The sequence below is a fragment of the Dermacentor andersoni genome, chromosome 11 (assembly GCF_023375885.2).
Source record: "Dermacentor andersoni chromosome 11, qqDerAnde1_hic_scaffold, whole genome shotgun sequence".
NCBI classification, from domain to species: domain Eukaryota; kingdom Metazoa; phylum Arthropoda; class Arachnida; order Ixodida; family Ixodidae; genus Dermacentor; species Dermacentor andersoni.
The window spans coordinates 14,946,785-14,971,078 of NC_092824.1; the positions used below are offsets into that span (position 1 = coordinate 14,946,785).

At 45.1% G+C, this 24,294-nt stretch overlaps 1 protein-coding gene across 3 annotated transcripts in view; it reads right to left on the minus strand.

Annotated features, from left to right (window-relative positions):
• LOC126517592 (proton-coupled folate transporter-like) overlaps nucleotides 1-24,294 on the minus strand; it is a 137,201-nt gene that overhangs the window by 94,600 nt on the left and 18,307 nt on the right. For all 3 annotated transcript variants that reach the window (XM_055064227.2, XM_055064228.2, XM_055064229.2), the window contains exon 2: nucleotides 5,537-5,710. In XM_055064227.2, coding sequence (XP_054920202.1) covers nucleotides 5,537-5,635 — 99 coding nt within the window. In that variant the 5' untranslated portion in view covers nucleotides 5,636-5,710. The remainder of the gene's footprint in view (nucleotides 1-5,536; nucleotides 5,711-24,294) is intronic.

The following is a 24,294-nucleotide window of genomic DNA, read 5'->3' on the forward strand; positions in this document are numbered from 1 at the left end:
CTTTTGGGCTTACATGTCCGCTTGCAAACATGTCGCTTCACCTCATGTTAAATAACGCGAGACATCGAAGCGCAATAAACTAGTTTTAGACACAAAGAAGCAACCAGCCTAAGTGTACGAATGACTGAATCCGTGTCGCCGCGCACTCAAAAATACCGTTAAAATTTAAAATCCAGGCCAGAGGTTACGTGGAAGATTGATGATGCTGAACAATATTTACATTTATATTGACAAAAAACAATAAACTCACTAATAAAGAGTACAATATCTAATTAGAAATGATAACATTGTGCTCTTTTTTATGTAATAAAAATGCTTCGATAATTACAGGAGAAAGTTTGTAAGATAAAATTGTGCTTATTACGGTGCCTCTAGCGGGAGATATTGGAACTAAAGAAGGCATCCCTAAGTGTTTCTAATGTGCTGGTTATATTAGCAGCGGCGCACGGTAGACTTTTTCGCCCTCTGTAGACATTTGTTGAACTTGAGAGTGTGCTACCCCTGGTTCTCTGGCACAGCGCTGAAATGATGTTGATGTCGATGATGTGGCTTCACGCACAAACGCACAGGGCGCTTGGAGATTGTTCTGATCTCTGAGGCTTGTTCTTCAGCTGGGCCACCCGATGGAGACGATGCATGGCTGTGTTTGCGCGACGAAAAGTGGAAACACTACGTGTTAACCGATACGTACGCAATAAGCTGGTACGGTTTATGCAGATACAAAACACGTTTGTTCAATGGCTGCTGAGTTGGGGATTTGACTTTACAGTAAAACCTCGTTAAACCGTACCCGCTTAAACAGTAGTTTCATTTAAAAAGTAGTAAAGTCAAATCCCCGACTCAGCGGCCATTGAACATAATGTGTTTTGTATCCGCATAAACCGTACCAGCTTATTGCATACGCATCAGTTAATATGTAGCGTTTCAACTTTTCGTCGTGAAAACATGACGGTGCGTCGTCTCTATCGGGTGGCCCGGTAGAACAACAAGCCTCAGAGATCTGAACAACGGCCTCCAAGTGCCCTGTGCGTTTGCGCGTGAAGCCACATCAACATCAACATCATTTTGACGCCGTGCCAGAGAGCGTTATGGCGTCACGCAAGTGAAGACTCCCGTTATGCCGAAGCTCGGATAAAAACGATGCCGGGTGCTCAGCATAGAAGAAAAATTAGACATCGTCCGTGCTATCGAACATGATGCGAAGAAGACCATCGCTACTAGATACTTTTCAGTTGTAAAACTCCGCCTGGGAGCGGCGCGAGAACGTGACCCTCTGCCGGCTTCTCTCGCGAGGTGGCGCTGCCGCCATGATTGGCCCGGTTGGCTACGGAAGCTTCCGAAGGCAGCAGCGCGCCGTCGACTCAATGGCAGTTTTTTTATTATAATTTTTTTTGCTGCTCTCCGTGGCGCTAACTATTCACAGAATAGCCTTTTTACATTGTGCACTCTGTAAAAAGCAGCTAATAGGTGAATGAAGTGGACAGTGAGGCTTTTCGTTTGTGGCTGTTGTTTTATGTACACATGAAGAAAAGAATAGGACTGGTACAACGCCGGATTGATGAATCTAAGCATGGTGCATCGATATTCACAAAAGACGCGCTTTCTAGTTGACAGTTTGTATCCTTGGAATAAAAATTGCATCCGTATATAACAATGAAGAAATTCAGTACTTCGCACGTGAACGCGAACATATGCTCTGCACAACCAAGAAGAGTGAGGCAGCACCCCTCTAGATCATCTAAAACCTTCCAAAATATCTCTCCGCAAAGGCCTGCCTCATGCAGGGAACCTGACACACTTTTGTTAGCAGTCTTCATAAAGCCCAGCATCTTTGGCGTCGGGTGCTTTAAGAAACCTTGCTTGAGACTTCTGCACTCAATTAAGTAACTGTGGCAGAAAACTGCTAGGATTTCAAAGCTCATGTCCGCTACGCATAGATCACATGGTGCGCCCTTTCTGACTTTATGAATGATATATCCACACAGGTAATAAACAACATTGTCCCCTATGTTTCCCCGAGCATAAGTGTGCTCATTGCATGCAAGCACATTCTGGTGAGCTGCTTGGCTCCAGGCAACTTATCAACGTCGCCTCAATGGCATTGCGAAGGCTACTTTTTTTTTTTTTTTTACTTGCAGGCTTCTCCCGTCTGCTTGAATGTGTCGTTGACGCCGACGAGCACACAGCCTGGCACACCTTCCACACTACCACGTAGCGCTGTTTTAACAGGTGTATACAGGCTTAGAAGGCGGAATATCTGGGTGAACTTGATTATAGTAGGATGGGACTCATCTCAACCGAAGGAACGCACTATAGCCCAATGTATTGCTGAAAAAACATGAGTGAAGGAATTTCCTAGCAAACAGTGCAATGTGAATGCAGTCACAACAAATGTGAACAGTGTGCCTTACCTCCAGTGTATCTTGATTTAACTTCAGGTTCTTTTGAATTGCATTGTGTTCTGTCAAGTTTAGCAGTTCCAAAAAATTTTTGATGACCTGAAATGATTGGTGTAACAAGTTTATAGCCCTTAGGAAATGCGCACGAAGTTCGAAGGCGGTGGTCTGGTACACTATTTCGTCGTAGAATACTGGCAAGTTTTTATTAACACACACACACACACACACACACACACAAATAACAGGAGTGAAAACAGACAAAGCGATAGTTAGGAAGGGCGCTGTACCCTCCCTAGTTATCACTTTGTCTCTGTCTCGTGGTTTTTCTTGTTTCATTGCCGTTTCAGTGTTCAATTGCAGGTATGTTTGCTCACAAGGCACGCAGCATTTTCCTGGCACAGAAATAAGAAACACGAGCAAAACGTGGCACGCTGCTGCACGCATCGGCGTCTCTGTCCGCCCGCACAAACGTTGCTCGCACCGCCCGCCTTCGGGCCGACAGTGTCGCGCGCGCCACCCCGCGGGCGCGACAGAAAGGGGCCAGGTGCCGCGGCGGAGTTTGACAACTGAAAATAATCTAGTAACGTTGAAGAAGACGGCGCTGGCACGCGACAGGGATCTGCTGTTGACTACGGTGTGTGGCATTTGGAATGCGAACAAGTTGCTCGGCAGCGCTGCTGCGACCATGAAGACATGACGGCTACGAGGTTCGACTTTTTGCCATCGTTGCCTCTGTTGCTGCCGAAGTGTCGACTAGCGGCAGTGATGAGGACGACACGAAATGCGATGGCACGGGCGATTCAGGCCCGACAGTAGCATAAGCTGTGCGTTACGTCAGCCTCACGCATGCAATCGTCGCGACGAGAATAGAGCACGATAACGTAACTCTATTCCAAACGAAAAGTATTCCAAACTCCAGCACCCGGCAATGAAAAAGGCGCCCCGAGACTTCTGCAGCACTACTGCGCGCATGCACGGAGAATATGTAACGCCAACGAGGAATCTGCCATGCAAGTGTTTGCCAAGAAGAGGGGGCTTGCTGAAAAGCTGGCACGCAGCTTCAGTAAGTTTGAGGTTGCTGTTGTCATGCTAGGCCGCCGCGGCATCAAACGAAAATAACACTTTTGTCGTGCGAAGTGAATAAATACTGCATGTTTTTTCTCCTTTCAAAGCACTCTCTGTGAATTCCATCTTTGACAGGTAAGTGGGCGATCTCATGCTATTTCGGTTAAACAGTACTACTGTTTAGTACGTACTTTTTACAAGCTCCGGCCAACTACGGTTTAACGAGGTTTCACTGCACTACTTTTAAAACGAGATTACTGTTTAAGCGAGTACAGTTTAACAAGGTTTTACTGTATTCTAGTTAATTTTGAGGCCATACCTTGTATGTACAGTTGCATTCTATATGAGCTGCAACTCTGGTGAACGTGGTTGAAGGGGTTTTAAAACATGAGATGTTCATTTGAGGGATAGCCAATCGTTCGTGCGGGTGCAAGAGAGAAAGAGCGTAAGAAAGAGAGTAGAGAAAGAGAGTAAGAGAGGGTGCAAGAGAGAAAATCTGGGGGCTTTTGCTCCTTGAATATATGAATCTGCCTAGGCACTATGGAGGAGGTTGTTGGATGCGCTTGTCCCCTAGACATGCCGGCATTGCGGAGTGCGGTTGAGTTTGTTTACGCTCTGTCGCTGGCCGCCCGTGCTGTGCAGCAGTGGGCACGGACGCCCCATTTGGTGACAGCTGTGTTTGAAGGGGCAAGGTTCTGACTGGTGTTGTATAAGTCGCGGGTTGCTTTTTTTCATCGCGACGATAGATTGAATTTTTTACAAGCACTGCTCCAGGAGAGCACATGTAACTGGCAAACGGAGGCCTCAGGAGAGCACCTGAGGGTATAGTAAAGCAGGCAGCATAGTATCTTTAGGGCACCCAAGGGGTAACGGGGTGATCAAAGCTGGAAGCAGGGCAGCCCGTTGAGGCCGCAGAGGCTGAAGCGTTCCAGGAGGTGTTCGCATAAAAAATTGGCTGTCCGCATCTTATACACCCCTGGCACGCGCAGGCCTCAACGAGCCCCTACCCACGGACCAGTCCAGGTTCTAGCTTTGGTGTCCTGAGGCATCGCCAATAATGTGAAATAATGACACGTTGTTACAATTAGTAAAAAAAACACGATTGAATAAATATAGTTATGTCCAGCCACCAACTTGTGACACTAAGTCCAGCACTACCACGCGCCATGACTTCTGCAACACAGTCAGTACTTTGCGTCTGAAGGTACTTAGGACAGACTTCTCGCGCCTGCGGTGCCGGTGCTGGGTCAGTCATTGTCACCGGCGGCCTTTCAGCCACTTCCGTTCAAATGCGATTGCTAAGGCAGTCTGCCTGCTGCCTACTAAGGCAGTCGCTACTGCTCCCACAAAAACATCTGTGACGTTATTTACAAGGTACATCGCCGTAAGGCGTGAGAAAGGAGAAAGCTATGATCCGCCATGACTGACCTAGCACGAGCGCCGTAGGTGCAAGACAGTCTGTCCGTCACAGCGGTCGCCAAATAAGGTGTCAGTGCCCGCTGCTTCACCTATTTTACCGCACCGGCAGCCGGTGTCCGAGCGTAAACAAACTCGACGCCACTCCGCAATGCTGGCACGCCTAGGGACAAATGCCTACAACACACGCTAAGATACTCCCTCCTCCGTAGTGCCTAGGCAGAGTCATATATTCAAGGAGCAAAAGCCCCCAGATTTTCTCTCTCGTGCTCGCTCTTGCACGCGCCTGCACACAAACGGCTAGCGATCCCTCAAATGAATGTTTCGTCTCTATAACAGCACTGTGATGCCAACATGCGAAACGTTGCGGAACTACACACAGTTCTGATTAGTGGTACTTACAAAACCAATATTTTTTATGTAAGAACCACTGTGTAGTCTCAGAGCCTCTTCAATCACGGGTGCCAGTGTTGCAGCTCATACTGAATGGAACTGTACAATGGGCACTGCTACAAAAGCATTTGCCAGTGCATCAAATCAGCTTTCTGGGTGTATCATCACTGCTTGAATTGGAATGTGCTGTCCTCCCCTTTAAATGTGAGAACAGTAGCAACCAATCAACTGGCACTCATATACTGCTGAGTCATGTTCCTCACCTGATCACTCAGAGCCCTGGTCCGCAGAAGGGGTGTTCGGCTGCTGCTGCTCTGGACACCCTCAAAGCCGTCCGAATCCAGTGAGGAAGCCGCGTGCATAAAGGGCGTGCCACCAAATGCCCTAGTGGACCCGTCTCGTCATCGGCTCAGCTTCGGCTTCTACTTACATGCCGGCTGCAAAGTTGAGTGAGGAAGTTGCCAATCATGTACCAAAATGAAAGCACAGCATTTGCGACCAGTAGCCACACACTAAAATCATTATCTCAAAATAACTTGTTCTTGAGCTAGTTCATCTTAGACCTCTACAATACTACTATAATCACACATGCGCTCTCTATATGTTCATATATCCTTACAAATTTGCATTGTGTTGTGTGCCTTCTGTAAGTGCTGTTTACATACGTCAATAGGAATAATTTTGTTACCTATAGCTCAAAGCTGTTGCAAAGTGTGTAATGTTTATGTTACATTGACTGAATTTTATTTGTTTTTCTTTTATTTTTCCTTTCTTTAACCCTTCGTGGTCCGTTGTTGGGCAGGGCCCGACAACACAACACGGCCGTAGCGGTCTGCAGTCGCTGTTGGGAACCGCCCGACAAGGGTGCTCGGGGGTTAAATTTCGCAGTTTTTCTCCGAGCGATTCGTACACATTCTTTGTATACATGATGTGTGATCTCTTCAGGGATAAGTAAACTTTGTTGAAGTTTACTTCTTTTTGCACTAGGGTGCAGCACAATGTTCAGCACCGCTTCTGGATCACAGAGCGTTCTCACTTGTGTGCAGAACTGCACATGTTCGCGGTTCACTCAGAAACATGGCCACTTTTCACCGCGTGTGCTTTACGGTGGTGCATTTATGAAAGCGATGATGACTTCAGTGAGGAAGAGAATTGTGTGCCTCCATCAGATAGTGATGACAGTGATTCGACAGAAGCGAGCGACGAAGACTACGATGAAGACAGCATAAAATGGTGGTGAAAGCTTTTTTTTTCTGGCTTCTAGAGGTTTCAATTGTCAATAGTTTTATTTTGAGGCGCACACAGCTGCAGAGTCATGGCGAGAAAGAGCAGCAACACCTGCAGTACCGCCGCAACCTCACCCAACAGCTGGTGGGTGACACGAGTGCTAGGGCCAAAAAGCGGGGCCCGCCTGCACGGAAGGAGTGTGAGAAAAGGCTAGGTGGGAGGAGCCATTTCATCTACAAGCTCCCAGGCTGAAGCAGCAACGACTGTGCTGTTTGTAGCGACCGAAAAACAAATGGAGGTGGGAGGGAAACTGTGTTTTTCTGCAAAACCTGTAGTAACAACCCTGGCCTGCACCCAGGAGAATGCTTCGAGCGGTATAACACGGTGCTCAAATATCGGTAAGGGAGTTGCCTGCAGAATGCAAGAGAAAAAATAAATATCCTATGAGTTTTTTTTTTGCGGCGCCAGAAACTGGTAAAATAGTTTCGGATCAGGACAGCCGGAAAGTGGGTAAAAGTTTCAGACCGCAAAGGGTTAATAATGCAGACTGCACTGTCCAGAATTACTGTTTTCTCATTTTAGGTTTATGTTGGATCTATAACTAGTCTTTAGCTAAGGATCCTCCTTTTCTGTTTGTATTTAATATGTGTATACGCAAGGAGCAATAAATTAAATCCAATACTCAGTGAAGCCACTGCATTCGAAATAATACAGTCACAAAGAAGACAAGACCAGACACCACGAGTGTTACTGGTGTCTCGTCTTTTCTTTGAGACTATTTTATTTTCAGGGACAGTTTCAAAAAGTGGTGTCCACATTACCCTCCACCCTAAAAGCTGGCTCCCTTAGTGTAATGGAAGCCAATGAATATAGCATTCAGATGAGGCAGAAACATACGAGGGGCGTTCACAAAGTTTGTGCTATTGGTACCACAAATTTGAAGCATGCATACGTGATAAGAATCAAAACAAGTGCACGTCTCTCAGGCTTTAGTGGAATATAAAAAAATTGTATTGTGTACCGCAGAACACCGCTAGGGCATCAAAATAAAATGGGCAGCATCCATTGGGAGAGTTGGTTGAAACACGGGCAGAAATGTGCTTTCTGCATTTCAAGGAACGCAAGCCCACAAAGATTCAGGCCGATCTAGTAGTGGTGTACCGTGACCATCACGACACACAGTCGCCATGCACTGCAACCAGATCGATATGAATTTTTTCGAACTTGTGTTCCTTGAAATGTAGAAAGCAGATAGCTGCCCGTGTTTCAACCAACTCTCCCGGTGGACGTTGCCCATTGTGTTTTGATGCCCTAGCAGTGTTCCGCGGCACATAAAATACAATTTCTTATGTTCTGTTAGAACTAAAGATGTGCGCTTACTTGGTGCTTATCATGTACGTGTGCTCCAAATTTATGGTCCCGGTACTATGAACTTTATGAATGCCCGTTGTAGGAGAACATCTATGGTATTAAATTATAGGGCTCACCATCCCGAAGCTGTACAGTGGGTCCTGAGGGAGGCTCTAGTGGAGAGCTCTGGACAAATTTTTACCAGGGGCTTCGTTAATTCTTTCCACGCCGCACACATTGGGCACATTTGGCCCACTAACAATAGGTTGAAACGCCGCTTTCAAGACATTTTGCACCCCTCACGAATACACTGCGCCTTTATACATGAAGGAGGAGAACTATATTTTTGTTTTCTAAACAGTTAGATTTTTCATGCCAGGCTGTAATTTTTGAATGCACTGTGAAGTTTCACGATTGTCAAAGTAGAATGTAAAAATGGGCACCTCCAGGAGCAGAGTGTGCTCTTCGAAAGATCGCAGATGTTGTGATTCCGCTGCATCTGCGTGTGATTTTATAGATAGATCTCAGGATGCTGCCTACTCGTCGGACCTTGACTCTGAGAGAGAGGATGATGCAAGAGGATTTTTATAGCGGAATACCTGTTCAATAAAAATTTTTGATTTTTTCAGACGGTAATACATTTTGCATATCTCCTAATTTTTGTTAGACATTTTTCCGAGTAGATACAAGCGTGTCTTTACAAATTTTGTTCAATTTTCTCCCACAATCTTGATTTTGGCAATTTATGCCTTTTTTTATAACATACATCTCATTAATAAAATTTTTATGCATGAAAAATGCATTCATTCTGCTTTTTGTTTATGTATTACATAAAATATTGAGTGCAGTAGTTTCTTCAGAAAAACAAATCTGACGTGACCTACAAAAAAACACCTATTTTTTCCAAGGTAGGCAAAGAGTTAACATGCGCATAATATAACATGCAAAGGAACGCCACTGCTTGACTCTGACAGTGAAAATGAGAGTGAAAGCGATGCACGAGAGTTTTGTTCTTTGAGCAAAGAGGCTGATGATAAGTCTTCTCATTGCTACTTCTATTGAAAGTGACGATTCAAAAAACAAGGACGACACTGACTTCAGCCGACAGTGCTGCGTTTTCACACTTAAACATGAAGCAAATTGGTTGAAAATGCTTCAGAAGGGTTTTCAATAGCGTGAAGTTTAAAAATCAAAGCAAGGTCACTTTTGGTCAAAATAATAAAACATTTAATAAGAGGTTAGGCATCTGTGATCCTTCCTTGTTCACAAGGAACAGTGAACACAAGGTGCCCATATAGATGACAAAAAGTCATTTTATTTTCTAGGTCAGTTAAAACTAAAAAACATTACACCAAAACTACTTTTCCTAACCAGACGGGCATGTACCGTCAAACTTGACATTGTCAATCACTATATGAATGTTTCCCAAATTCCAGAACTAACCAGCTCTTACACACCTGTCAGAAACTGCCTTAGCTGCAGTTGGCAAAATTAACCACAGGCTCAGCAGTCAGTTTGCTGTTGCTATGTGGGCACAGTTAAGGGAAGCAACATAATGACGTGGTAATCATATCAGCAAATATTTTGTACAAACTTAGCTACTTATAACAAAATAACATTTTAAGTTGTAAATTTGTGCAAGAATCAGCTACCTGTTCAACGAATAATAGAATGAAATTGTTGTAAGCTGTGTATTCTCCACAAGGTGGAATTCGAAATCAGCCTTTCATACCTGGCTTGGCGGGACCAGTAGGAGCAGTCTCTGCTTCATTCAAGTGTTATTGTGTGAATAGGGTGAAATTTCCATGGTGTGTGGTTTCTGCAGAACTGAGCTGTTTTCATGTTGTAGGGAGCTTCAACATGTGGCAGCTTGACAACCACTTCTTTGAAATTTCTTTTCAGAATTGTCAAGAATTCCACGTGTTGTAATGCAATGAGCTGAGGTGATCTTCACAAACATGCATTAATAATGCCCATGTCATCACGCTTGGCCAGTTAAGCACTTTTGGCTAAGCAGTTCAGATGATGGTGTTGTGCTCACAACTGACATGGCTTCCACAATCTTGCTTGGTTCTCCGTTAGCAAAGGGAAACAGGTTGCAGAGCTCAGTTTGTGATAATGGTGGCAACGTGACTAACTACATCTACATCAGACATGCAGCTAGCAGTAACCGTGGTAACCATAGTGAGCTTAACCACAGTTAAGGCCGTCTGTGTAACAGGGGTATAACTCATTTATTCCAAAGACTATGTCACGACTGGAACCACCTGCCTACCGCCACTGCCTATATTATTGAACAAGAAAATTTCAAGTCTGCCATTGACGTTCAACTTTTGAATCTCTTATTTTTCCTGCGTCTGTATTTTTATTTGCATTGTACTTTTTGCCAACGTAAATAAATAAATAGTTGCCCACCCTATTAAAAGAAGTCAACAAATGACAAACAAGCATTTATATCTTTACTAAACATTCTTAAACTTGCAACAAACTTCCAAATGTGCTGAGTTTGTGGTGCTCTGTTGTTGAAACAGCGTATTATGCTATAATCACAAAGGCCATGCATTTGGCACCCTGCATAAGCTGAAATGCACGGAAAAGATCCAGTTCTTGTGAACTGAATTTAGAGCACCTAAGGCACAGATAAAGTGGCATACGGGTGAAAGTGTGATGATGCACACAAAAACTATCATGAGTAGCCACTGCCACGGCAAAGCACGACTTCCAGTCTGCTGAGCAGCAATCACAGGATTACTGCCATGTTAATTTTGAGCACTCATTCTTTTTTTTTGCATTACATGAAGGTCTAGGACCTTTAAACCCCAGAAAGGACACTCGTGAACCTCTTAGCGCCCAAAATAATTCAATATAATGGCCCTTTTAATGCCAGTTTCGGTTTCACTTCTACTGTGTTGTGATGTCATGCAGAAGGTGGTACGTGAGAGGAGGACATCAGGATGTTTTGAGACTCGCACTGGCTTTCTTTGTCACCTACTATGCTGCTACATTAGCGCTGTCAATGAGTAGCAGCATAGGAGATGACCAAGCGATCCAGAGAGAGGGTCAAAACGTCGCAGTCTCCTGCTCCTACATGACCACAGTCTGCACTGTGATGTCATGAAACAGCAACCTCCTGGGAAAGTAGGGTGCTTTCAGGCGGCCAGTATTTCTTTAAAGCGTAGAGGTCAAGGACCTTCACTTAGTGCCAGAAAAATAAATAGTTAAAAATATCATGTCAGTAACGCTTTAGAGGGGCATTAACCCATTCGCCGCCGCCCGCGCATGTGGGCCATCCGCACAGTGCATTTTGTCACCGAAAGCGTGCGCGCGCGCCCCGCACCCCCCTTTCTGTGCGCCACGAGCGTCTCAGCAAAATATTTGCTGGACACTTATCAAGATACGTTCACTGACATTTGAGAAATATTCACACTTTACTCTCTTAAGTTTTTTCAAGTCACAGGCGTTTCACCATGTGAAAAATCTTGAAGCACTTAGGCATGTGAAGAGCAGCACCACACTTTTCGCATTCCCAGTGGCTCTCACATTTTTTTTCCTTTAGCCTCACACACCTGGCATTGCCTCGAGGCTGCTCATCGCTGTCGCTATCAAAGAGGATATCCAATATGTCATGCTCGGAGAGAGCATGCCGTCCACTAGACGCCGCCATTCCTTCTGCCGCCAGACACCACGACAATAAAGAAAAGAAAAAAAGAAAAGAAAGAAGGAGGAAGAAAAACATAAATAAGTGCGTTCAAATGACACAGCTCAGTACTGCCATCTATCGGTAATATTTTCAAGCATCTTCAGATAAGGTTATAAGTGCTGCCGTCTGTCTATTAACAGCTTCAGGAAATCCTAAAATCAGCAGCCCAGCGATCCGCTGGCTTCGGCAACATTGCCACTGCACATATGCCCGTTGATTTGCTGACTTTGGCAGCGAATACGTTAAAGGCCAAACTAACTCGATGTGGACTGTTTAAATACCATTCCAGAAACCTCGCAACGCTTGTTTCGTGCCAAGAAAAGACTTAGTTTGCAAAAGAATTGCACCTGTAGGGCCCAAATACTTCTATCGCAATTCAAATCTCCCACCACGCAACTGGGGATTGGCAACGTTGCATATGCCATCATTGCGCTTTTCGAACACTGGTGAGTAAAATGCCGCTCGACAGACAGACGTACGGTGTTCTGTGTGAAAATGCAAACACCTGGCCATGGAGAAACCGAGCCACAACAGAGTGGTGGATTCACTGCTGCAGTGGCAGGGACTGTTCAGGCATCCCACGACATCACATGGAGGCTGAATTCTATGCTACTTGCAGTTTGTGCGAGTTTTGCGAGCGCAAAATGCGCAGCACATCACAGAGTCGAGCGAAAACAGAACCTCTCGACTGTCTGTGTCGTTGTCAAGGGCAACGTCAATCATTTCTTTTTTCTAAAAATGAAATAGAACTGGACAAGTAGCATTTTCTTTCATCCCATAATGCAATGCAATGATGTTTTTATAACGAATGTTTAAGTACTGGTGACAGAATTCATACGAGTGCCTTCGTCATTGGGCAAGTACTTGAATGCCCCGGGGGAGTCTCTAGTCGTGCACTGCATTTATCTCTATTTCTCGATTACTAAGGCTCTGTTCACGATAATATCCGGCACCTCAGAGATTCTCAAGCACTAATCTATCACTTTAGCTTGACTTAATAGAGCGGTGCTTCTGCGGCACACATACCATATAAAGTTATGTGAGGGCCGCACTTATTTTTCGCAATTTTGACAATGTGCGGCCCTTACACGGAACCGAGCCTTTCGGTCAAAATGGTGTCAGTGCAGCCGGCATCTAGTGTGCACCGCTGATGCCCGAATGTACCATTGCATCATAGGTCGACGCACAGCTCTCTTTATCTAGTAGGGGCACAGGGAAGTGCGCAGCATGTGAAAATTCAACGATGCACATGCGCGGCATCGGGACACCCAACGCGACTGCTTCGCCGATGGAAACTGTTCTCCCCAAATTTTGGGCTGCCAAGTTGGGGATGCGGCCCTTCACGGGTGTAGCCCATACATGAGTCTATACGGCAGTTCAAGTGCAGACATTAAAGATTACTGAACGCTTGTGCTTGGTAGAAGGGAAAACTCTCATTCCAATGCGCTGTACGGTTTTTAGAAGATCACCAATAGTACACATGTCACTTTTGTTTACCCGATGATTGTTTCGTATTCAGGATGAGTGCTAACCTGCAGTTCAGACCTGCAATAAGCTGTCTAATCTTCTCATCACCTGGCATGCTGGCGAACTTAAACCGTTTGTCCGAAAATTCTAAAGCTGCAAACAAATGATGGTATATGTAAGGTGGCTGTCTTTAAAGAGGCACTAATGAAAAGTATTACATTGAACTTGATTAAAAGATTAAGCTTCTGGTATAACGAATTCATCATTTGTAGTGAGAACAGAGCTTCTGTAAGCAAGAAAATGACAAAAGTACGAAATTGGGAGTGGTCCCATCAGTTGTGGGCTATGATACCCTCTCATGTTGTTGAAAGTCGCAAATGACTGTGATACATTATTGCACCCGTGGTTGGGGGCCCGACAACGCAAGAGAGAGAGGGAGCCGGTGAACAGACGAGGGGCGCCCCTCTGCTAGCGTCTCGGCCGGCGCTTTTCAGTGAACCGCCTGCTGAGTGCAAGGCACCGGCGCCTCCTACAGGGACGAAGGCGTCGGTGCAGCCAACAGAGAACTTTGTGTTTCTTCTCTCTTTCCTTTCTCCTCCCTTCAATCTGTCTTTTGTAAATAAACCAGTCTCGAAACAAATCCCAACGAGTGAAGTTCTTTCCTTCGAGGCTCCTGCATGCACGGCCGACGCCGTCCAGCTTAGTTAACCCACAGCAAAAGTTAGCGCAGCCGTCCAAGAGCGACAGCAATTAGTCAGCCCAGCAGCGCAAGCATTCATTCACACATGTGAAGTCAGCACTGGCCAATTCACACAGCGGTCACATGAAGATTACGTCAACTCCTCTATTTTGGCATGGGTACGGGCTGACATAAAATTATAAAAAAATGAGGATTGCATGTTCTTTTTCATTCTTGTGCTGATATTGGTGCATGGCGTCAGCCAAAGTTTCATGCTTGTACTTCCACAATTTGATGGAACATTATAGACCTCTTCGTGCTGTGATGCAACACCTTATCACCCCAGGAGCCTTTCACAAGTGCACATATGTAGCACTGAGGCACCACTGACAACATATTGTACCAACCAATAAATTTGAGTAAGTTTCACATACAAGATAAAAAAAAAAGCCTCTTATAAACTTCTGGGTGCCTTGTTGATGCCTGAAACATCTGGTTTAAGTGTATGAGAAAATGTCTAGATTTAGAAGAGTGCTACATAACATCAATCAGCAATGTGGCAAATAGGGCATGTTCATAGTAGCCTTGCACTATGTTATACAGGGAAAAACAAAAGGAAGAGATGGCCTTCATACCTTTGTTTGTGTTGTCCCTTTCCTTTTGTTTCTCCACGTGAAATAACTAGTTTTTACTTTCAGCACTGTGAAGGTGAATGCCCCACGACGTCATGATACATTGACTCACTCAGCTCCTGTAAGGCCACATGCAAAGCTGGGCAAAGATACTGAGCAATTGTGTCGATATATGACACAAGATACTACTGCAATTATTGTATCCGATACAATACTTTCTATTTGTATCTTAACATTGTTCGATACATTAGTAAATTTCTTATTATAGATCTACATAATGTAGCAGCAAATGCGTATCCACAAAAATGTTTGCTTGGAAATTTGTTAACTCCAACCAACCTTGTTTCATTTGAATTAAATGTGTGTTAGCCTGTTTAGAAATGAAAATATTATAGTTTGAGCAAAAAAGATAAAAATTTGAAAATACTAACAAAGTATTGGGGTTCCTTTAGCTGCTTAACGTGAAAGTTTTTTATATGCTATGCTGTCAAAAATCAAGAAAACAAAAGGTCGGCTGTGTGCAGACGTTCATGCATTTTGTTGAAAAAATTAAATTATGGGGTTTTACGTGCCAAAACCACTTTCTGTATATGAGGCACGCCGTTGTGGAAGACTCTGAAAATTTCGACAACCTGGAGTTCTTTAACGTGCACTTAAATCTAAGTACAAGGGTGTTTTCCCATTGAAATGCGGCCGCCATGGCCAGGATTCGATCCTGCAACCTCGTGCTCAGCAGCCCAACACCATAGCCACTGACCAACCGCGGCGGGTAATTTTTGTTGAGAGGATGCAAGTGTCCTCACATGGCTCTGCTCCACCAATAGGGCCACCTGCTGCGATCATCAAAACCCGTATACCACACATAATTAAAGCATGTTTTCAGGCATTTGAGACGTACTAAATGGACCTAAACTGACTCTACCGACGTGCCTTGCGCCAACTTTCTAGTGAGAGCCCCCCCACTCTTAAATAAAATTGTAGCGCTAAAGGAAGAGAAAAAGTGATGAGAAGGTTTGCAGTACCACGCAAACAATCAGAAAAAAAAATAATGTGACGACAACAGTTGCAAAGTTCGCATACGAATTTTCATCAAGTAAAAAAAAAAAAAAGTCGTAGTTTGCGTCCAGTTATTTCTTATACATTCGCACTTATATTCATTTTCAGCACGAGCATGTATAGCAAGTTCGGCGGCAAATGGGATGTCAATAAGTTTCCCGTTCGGAGTGTACAAACAATGCCTAACTGATCGCAGGCAGAAGCTTATGCTGTAGCTTAGGGGACCCTGAAACGATTTTGAGGATTTTTGTACAAACGTACTGAGTCGTTAGAGTAGGTCCTTCCAATCATTAATTGACGCATCTGATGCCCTGCGTAAAGGGTGCAATTTATTATAAGGTTTTAAAAATGTACATCACTGCTGATCACAGCACACTGCTCAGCGGAATTTTCAGCCGCCCCTACCCATATGACATAAATCACCCAATCAACATCAGTAGGGCGAGCTATCCAATTGGCTGCCCAGGGCACGTCATCGATGTTTTCACCTTTATGGTGAACAAATGATGTTCGTAATAGTTGGAATGGTATTTAATTTGTTTCTATAAAAAAGAAAGTAACAGAAAGAGAATACACAAGAACAATTTCTCCCTACACTTAAGCACTTCTGGCACACAGCAAGCGTCATCTGCTTGTATTACAACATGCTCCATTTTTGATGAGAGCTCCGTGGTCAGAGTCGGTCTCAGTCTTTTCGCGAGCACTACGATTAGGCTTTGTTGCATTGTGGACTGCAAACATGGCGACTGGCAATATGTCAAGCTGCGACATCGTATCCCTCCGCAAGGCAGCAGACGAGAGGACTGGGTGCAGCGCATCGGACTGCTGCTATCCGATCGGCACCAGGATTTGCACGTTTGCGGCCGTCACTTTACACCGGAGGATTACTACCACAATAGCGTTTTGCGAGTCCGGTATTAGGGTAAACGCAAGCACAAGGGGACAGGGCCTAGCCATTTTACTGTGTTGTTTCACGGGATGAGCAGAAGTGCAAATTTGAATGGTCTGCACAGTGCAGCCACCTGGTGGCACAGAGCTCAACCACACACAGTAGCAGTACCAAAGTGTATTCTTCTTTTCTGCTGGTGTAAATTTTTCGCAGGAGTGTAATCATTACCACATTGTTTTTGTAAATGTTTAAAATGTTTTACACTTAGTTAGAGCCATATTAGCGCTTTGTTTGGCTGGTTAAGCTCTGCGCCAACAGATGGCTGGACCGTGCAGACCGATCTGGCCGCTCTTATGTCTACGCTAAAGTTCCTTCATCAGCTTGAGTTTATGCCTCCAGTCATCCGTCGAAACAACCAGCTCGCCTGTGGTTACCGGAATACCAGACACGTTCGGCGCTGCTTCGATAGTTTGAAACAGAACAGCGCGGTTTTCATGGGGACAAGCAGGGAGAAACGACACGGACCAGCGCTGTAGTTGGTAAGTGTGATGTGTGGTGCGCGACATGGTGCGGTGATTGGGACGGTCAGGAGCAGACGACAAGGAGTGTGCGCACTGAGGCAAATTCCGTGCTGGAAGAAGAAAAACGGCAACGCCGAAGAGCGTCCGGCACATGAACGTGCGGCGCAAGAAAAACAACTAAAAGAAGAAAAGCAAACCAATTAGGAAAGACCACGGGGCGTCAGGCAGCCAATCGGAGAATGCCTAATCGGCCAGAGAGAAGAAAAGGCGTGGTGCGCTAGCAGGAGGGGGAGACGCGGAGAGATGCAGAGGAGACGTAGGGAGAGTTCCAGGAAGCGACGCCAGGAGGAGGTCAACCACCGGACCGGGAGTTGAAGACGGGCCGTCGGGTTCCGGACCCGAGCCACCAGGACTTCACCCGAGCGGGGCCTCCTGCCAGCCCGTTCCTGTGTGTCGCCCGTCTACCCGAGCGTGCCGCCAGCTCCTCAAGGCCGGTGAGCTGCTGCGCCCTGTTAAGAACGGCCAGCTGCAGTGCAAGTTTGCTAGCCAGTTACGCCAGCGGTGGTAACCTCATCTTGGAACGCCGCCGCCAACCTCTAGCCTCGTCGCCGTTGCGAGTGAAGGAGTTCGACGAAGCAGGCTTTGTGCGCAACACGACAACGCCACCCTGTTCTGCTATGAGTGGGGAAGTTGCCGCGGGAACGCCGACAGGGGCTCCTTCCCGCGTTCCGACCAAGACGCAAGACAATGCGCTACCCAGAACGACTCATAGTTCTACGAAGCCCCTCTGACGTCGGCTCCGGACCATTACACCTGTGTGTATGTGAGTCCCCATCCTCCTCCAACAGCCCTCATCCTCCTCCAAAAGGGCTGATCTACGGTGACGTCGAACGTTGACTGAACGAACGTTTCCGTCCGCTTGGAATCAAGGGGGGACCAAGTGCTTATAAGCAGCAATTGCCGGCTGCTAGTGTGTGCTCGTCGTCGTGAGCTGTGTGCTCGTTGTCGTGCTCGAAATGTACTCGTGAGCTGTGTGCTTGTTGTTGTGCTAGAAATGTACTCGTGAGCTGTGTGCTCCTCGTCGTGCTCGAAATGTACTAGTGAGCTAGCCAAGCTAGAAATAAAGCCTACATCCTATACTATACGTCAGTCTGACTACTGGAAGGTGGTCACTCCCCGTGCTAACTATTCTATGGGTACACTATCGTATATTTTGCCTAAACTTCTTAATGATCTGAATAAATGTGGAATTGATTTAGGTCGCACTACAGTTCGCAAACTGCGCCACGTGATATGTCATGTTTTTGAACAATTCTAATATTGATTCCTTGTGATACATTAAATCGAATCAATTTTGCGTTTCTGTATGTTTGTATTCCAGTATGTTTCATGTATGCTCCTGTACTGCCTTGTAGAGGGGACCGTGGGCTCTAGTCAAGCTGTTCAGCAGCTTTTACCCACGGCCCCTCCATCGTTTTGATGGAAATAAAGCTTATTATTATTATTATTATTATTATTATTATTATAGATGTGTGCTCGTAAGCTGTTTGCTGTATGCGTCGTCTTGCGGGCTCCATTTGGGAGTCATGCTAGACTGTCGATGTATGTCTTGTCTAAGATGTAAATAATGTAAATAAATCCTGTTCACCGAGTTCCTCTCTACGACTGTCAACTCCTTCAAATGGTGGCAGCGGCGAGATCATCCGACGACTCCTACATCTGGTTGACAGCGGTGGTATCGTCCGACAACTCTGACAGCCCGTGGGCAGGACGAGAAGAGTCAGGCTACGGGCCCGAGTTCTACGCCAGCTGCCCGAGGCCGGCGTTTGAGCTTCTGTGCCCGTGGGCAGGACAAGAGCAGTCGGGCTACGGGCCCGAGTTCTACGACAGCTGCCCGGCCAGAACGCCGCCGCCGTCTGCTCGTGCCACTAAGCCGCCTGCTTTACCTCTCCAAGCCAGAGCTGGCGCGTTCCGGTCGCCCGGTCAGTCAACTTACACCACGACCTTTGGTGAGACCGGCGCAACCCCTTTCGCCAACTTGTTGCTGCGTCTCCGCATCGAGACTGTTATGTGTCCCTGCCGTCGTGGCAAGCCCGGACTCGCACACTAGTTAGCTACACACTAGCCCCAAATGTGTCTTACTGCCGTGAATGTCTATTTGAGTGTTTATTTTATTCTTTCTATTTCTCTCTATCATTTATTTTAAGCCTTTTTTAGTGCCATTAAAAGTTTGTGTGTGTGTCCGAAACCAACGGCTTTGTCCTCAATTGGGTTCTCGGAGGCTCTGCCTAAGAGAACCGTTAAAACCTTTGAGTACACAAACCGTTGTCTCCATATTTGGGCATCACAGTAAGACATATTTGAAACAGAACAGCGCTTGTCCTGCTTGTTCCTGCTTGTCCCCGTGAAAACCAGGCTGTTCTGTTTCAAATATGTCTTACCAACTCGCCCAAACGTCTGTTTTAACGTGCTTCGATCGCTCTCCCTTGGGGCCAACTGCCAAGCAGCAGGAAGAGAGTTTGGAGAGGCTTCGCGCGTGTGCTCCTAGAGAACCGGAAGTCGACGACACGACGTGCCATCATGACGCAGAGCCAGTGAAGGCGAAGCTTAGCCGCGATCACTTGGCAAACGAGTTGAGAAGAAAATGCCGTCGTCCGTAGCTCTCTTAATATGAGACGTTTCACACAAATTGTGGTGCGAATGATTAACTTTAACTGTACCTTACGCGCCTACAAAATTTGTGCGAACCCTTTCAGGGGCCCTTTAAAGGAGGCGTCGAATAAGCGCTTTTCAACCACAGAACAAGGCCACTTCCAAGGTTGCATATTTTATGCGTGGCTCAGAACTATTGTTTGGCGGCCTGTCTCGATACTGAGGATTTGCCTTTGAGCGAAAGTATCTGTCAATGCACCCTTCTCACATCCAACGTCTCAGCCTTGCGTAGCGCATATGGAAAATGCTCCAACTGCTGATAAGTCTATTGCGCCAAATTCAATTTTTTTGATACCCGCAGACCCAGTTGAAGCACAAAACTTAAAAGCTTAAAAACACTGTTGTATCAGGCATTGATGAAACAGGCTCTGCTGAGCTGAAACTGATATCACCATTGATATGTGATGTATTGCCTTATATTATCAACCACACCCTCACTACCGGTGTATTTCCAGAACAGTTAAAGGTGGCAAAAGTCACTGCAGTACATAAAGGTGGTGATTTCAATATTTCAGCCAACTATCGACCAATATCCGTGCTTCCAACAATATTAAAAATATTTGAAGGAGTACTAATTTATGATAGACTTGCATCCTTTTTTGGTAAACATCAAATAATATAGAAGAGTCAGTATGGGTTTCAGAAAAATAAGTCAACCGAACAAGCTCTACTGTATATCAAAGATAAGATAATCAACCATATGGAAAAGAAAAAATACATTCTTGGACTTTTTCTTGATCTTCAAAAAGCATTCGACTGCATACTATTCAAACTATTAATTTATAAATTGTCGAAGTATGGAGTGCGTGGAGTCGCATTTCAACTCTTCAAAAGTTACCTTGAAGATTGTTACTAATTCGTACAAATTAATAGCACAATGTCTACAAAGGTAAAGTTAAACCAAGGAGTTCCCCAAGGGTTCATACTGGGGCCACTATTGTTCCTTGCCTATATAAATCATATTGTCGAAATACCCGATTCCCCTAAACTTATTATGTATGCTGATGATACCAACGTTTCCTTTTCATCAGACAACTTAAAAGTACTTGAGGTCAGTGCAAATAACTATTTAAGGCATCTTTCGATTTGGTTAAGGCAAAATAAGCTATGCTTGAATGAAAAAAAAAAACAAGAACTATATGATATTCCGACCTATAAACAAGCCTGTAAGTAAAATAAGCGTGAATTCGAAAGAAATTGTATTGCACGAGTCAGGGAACAAAAATTTCTCGGTGTGTGGTTCCAGGAGGACTTACTGGAATACACATGTAAATCACCTGATAACCACGTTAGCACGAATAGTTGGGCGTTTCTACAAAATATTACACTTATTTCCACTAAGGTTAAAAATAAGCATGTACTATGCACTCTTCCATTTAAAGGTAAATTATGGGCTATGCCTCCTTTACTAGATGCCTGCTACGTTGTCCGGTAAACTCGGTTCCGTACCCTCTCCCTGTTCTCATCTCCGCAAAAAGGCAACGAACGCCTCTCATGGCAAAAGCCTGCAACTTAGATCACGTGTTGCAGCCTCCGAGATTACTATGGCATCTGTCACCGTCTCAGAGGCCCGTGAGAACGTTCGCTAACAGTCGCCCGGGCATATCAGCGCTACGAATGCGCCGGCAGAAGCATTCGGACACCGCCGCCGCCAGAAGTTGAAAAGGCAACGAGCACCGTCTCACGGAATTTATGCTGAACTAAGGGAACCGCTGCTACAATGGGAAAGTGAGCGACGTAGCAGGCATGTAGTAAAGGAGGCATTGTTATGGGATATTAGTCTCGGGAATGACATCGCAAAGAAATTACCATAGGCTCATTACGCTACAAAGGAAAATATTGCGCTGTTTTGAAAAGTACACGGGAAAATTACAGGACCAGCTAACTGCTCCACTGTTAGTAAAACATTCCACGCTCAGGGTGGACCAGTCATACTATATTATGTTACTCCAGGTAATTCAACAAAATAAACTATATGAAAAAAGCCCCATCGAAAGACCACATTAGTCTTTACGAGGACAAAGGAAACTAGCATCTAAAATAAGAACTAATTATGGAAAACAAAGTGCTGAATACTAGACACATTATATTCTGAATATCCTTGCAGACAGACTGAACTTTAGAGCTAGTAGTAGTGCCTTTAAAATACAAGCAAAGAACTTATTAATAACCAGATGTATACAGTATCAACATTAACAAGTGGATTTTCATGCCTCGACCAATGCTTAAACCATCCACAAATGAGTATTTCTGAGTATTTCCATGTAAAATGCACTTTCAGCATATCCTCATGCATTCACATTTCTCATTTTAGAATTTATATTGTTTAGCTGTGTATCTTGCCGTGCACAACTTATTCTGTACAATTGTTTAAACATGTTATGTAAACTTCTTTTATTTATGTGTGATTTGGTATGTGTACTCTTGCACGTTACTAGTTGGCCATTTTCCTGAAACTAATGCATTAAAATCCTTTTTTGATTGTGCTGAACTCAAAGCATGTGAACTGTCACAAACTGCAGAGGGACAGGGGCCTTTGTCAGGCTTGATTGCCTTTAGCCCTTGCCCCTGCAGTGAGCTTTGTAAATCGCTTACTGTAAATAATGTAATTACTTACTTACTGAACGGAAGAGGGACCCAAGAGCCCCATTGCTAGACTGTGTGTTTAGCAACGCATGAGCATGAGCACACAGCACATGAAACATTCTGCTAAGGCAAGCGCCACTTAGCGAATTAAATTTTTTAGCCCACACATTCGTTCAATTATTACGTAGCATATTGACAAAGCGGCAGCCGACAATTCTGCGATATTACACATCTGGTACATGAGCTTGGGCTGCTGGTTACCGGGGCATACTTTACCATTCATGCCCAGTAAAGCCAGTGGAAAGAGAGGGGTCTTGGGACATATGACACCCCCCCCCCCCCCTCCAACTGCCATTTGTATTGCAATAAAGGTGATCGGACCCTTCAGATGAAATTTTCCCATTAACTAAATCTTTTCTTGGCACGAAGCAAGCGTTTCAACGTTTCTGGAATGGTATTTAAACAATCCACATTGGCTTATTATTTGCCTTTAGAGTCCCTTTAAAGGGCCCCTCACCAGGCCCCACAGCAAATTTTGGTTATACGCTGGAAGCTGTTACGGCTCCACTAGAGAGTGCTCTGCCTCAAAAATCTTTCAAACCTGTTCATTAATAGCAGAGATAGAAATACTTCAGTGCTGCAGACCCATGATTTCAGAAAGTGAGCTACACTGTCAAGCGAGACACTTTCTCCACTTGTCCCATCTAGCCTCCGCAAGCGAAATTCCTTCCCTGCATTCTCCCATACCGGACTTCGAGGATTGCATGACGCATACGTCGTGGCCCCGCCTTCACCTTTGTTTTTCCTCCTCGCTTTTCTGCGGTGCAGCACACTTCCACTGACGGCGCCATGCACGAGCTGTTGCAATTGTCTTGTTTTGATGAGCACACGATTTTGTGCGCTGTGCATGAGGACGACTGACTAGAGGCACAAGTCAGTGCTACACGAATACTGAGGCAGACACAAGCGGATCACAGAGTATGATCCCGCGCTGGAACATGGTTGAAAATGACAGTTTCGGTGTCTGCACGTACGAGTGCACGGCATGGGAACAAGTAGACGAAGCAAAAGTGCATCTTTCTTGCTGCAGTGCGAAGTAAAACAAAAATACGCAGACATTCAGGTTGTGTGTTTTGCTATTTCTCTAAGCTTTAATTTGTCTATTCAAGCAACATTTTACACAAATAACAGATGTTGCCTTGAATAATTCTCGAAGTAACGTGTCACCACAAGTGACGTCACAGCACAAACACATGTACATATGCGCACTAAGACGTGTATGTCATCCTCCAGCTTGGAGCGCGGTGCTGAAACCGGTGTTCGGTTTGAAATTTCAGAACGTTCCATGGCGCATAGGGATGTAATACTTTGCAGACACGATCATTATCACGCATTGTAGGCTCTGCGCATGTCAGCTCAATATGGCCAGACCTGGTGAGGGGCCCTTTAGGATTGGAATGCGATAGCATTCAAACAAGGCTCCCGTCAGGGGAGCCGAAACGTCTTTTCTTGTATTCATTCAGTGGTCGGTGTCCTTCTTTTTACCCTTCTTCATGATGCCTCCCGACCAGACGGGCTTCCGTCAAAACCTCGACTTCATTCAAAGATCCCTGACTGCTTCTCGCGCTTCTTGGCAACTGCTTTTTATGTAATTGTAATGTGTTCCTAGAAACGGGGGTTGCAAACGCTATGCATGATGGCGAGCTTTCTGGTTCTTTTTTTACCCCTCCCCACTCCTACGGCCGGTGCTGACGCAGATGCAAGCACCATCTGGATGGTGTTGCAAGGAACTGAGCAGGGTGCACTGTTCCTACTAAGACAGATCTCAAATGGCAACTGAAAAAGGCGCTTGTGTTTGACTTTCTGCATAACAGGATTGTTTTCTTGTACATTCAAATTACAATCTGATGTTATCATGTCTATAGGTTGTGCGTAAGTTGTAACATCTATGTGCCACACGGAGGGCCTGCATGGTTCTAGATGTTTTCTTTTTCCTTAACGGACAACGGTGGCGATGCCGACACGGGATTTTCTGCGACACAGGGCCCTTATAGCTCTTGCATTAAAACATTAGAATGTTTGTCATTACAATGCACATTATAAGGCAAGCTTTATTAAAAGCACCAAAGGACCATGAGGAACAATTAAATAAGCAGTTTGCTTGCAAGATCGGGGCTTTCTGGGGTATTCGTGATCATGCAT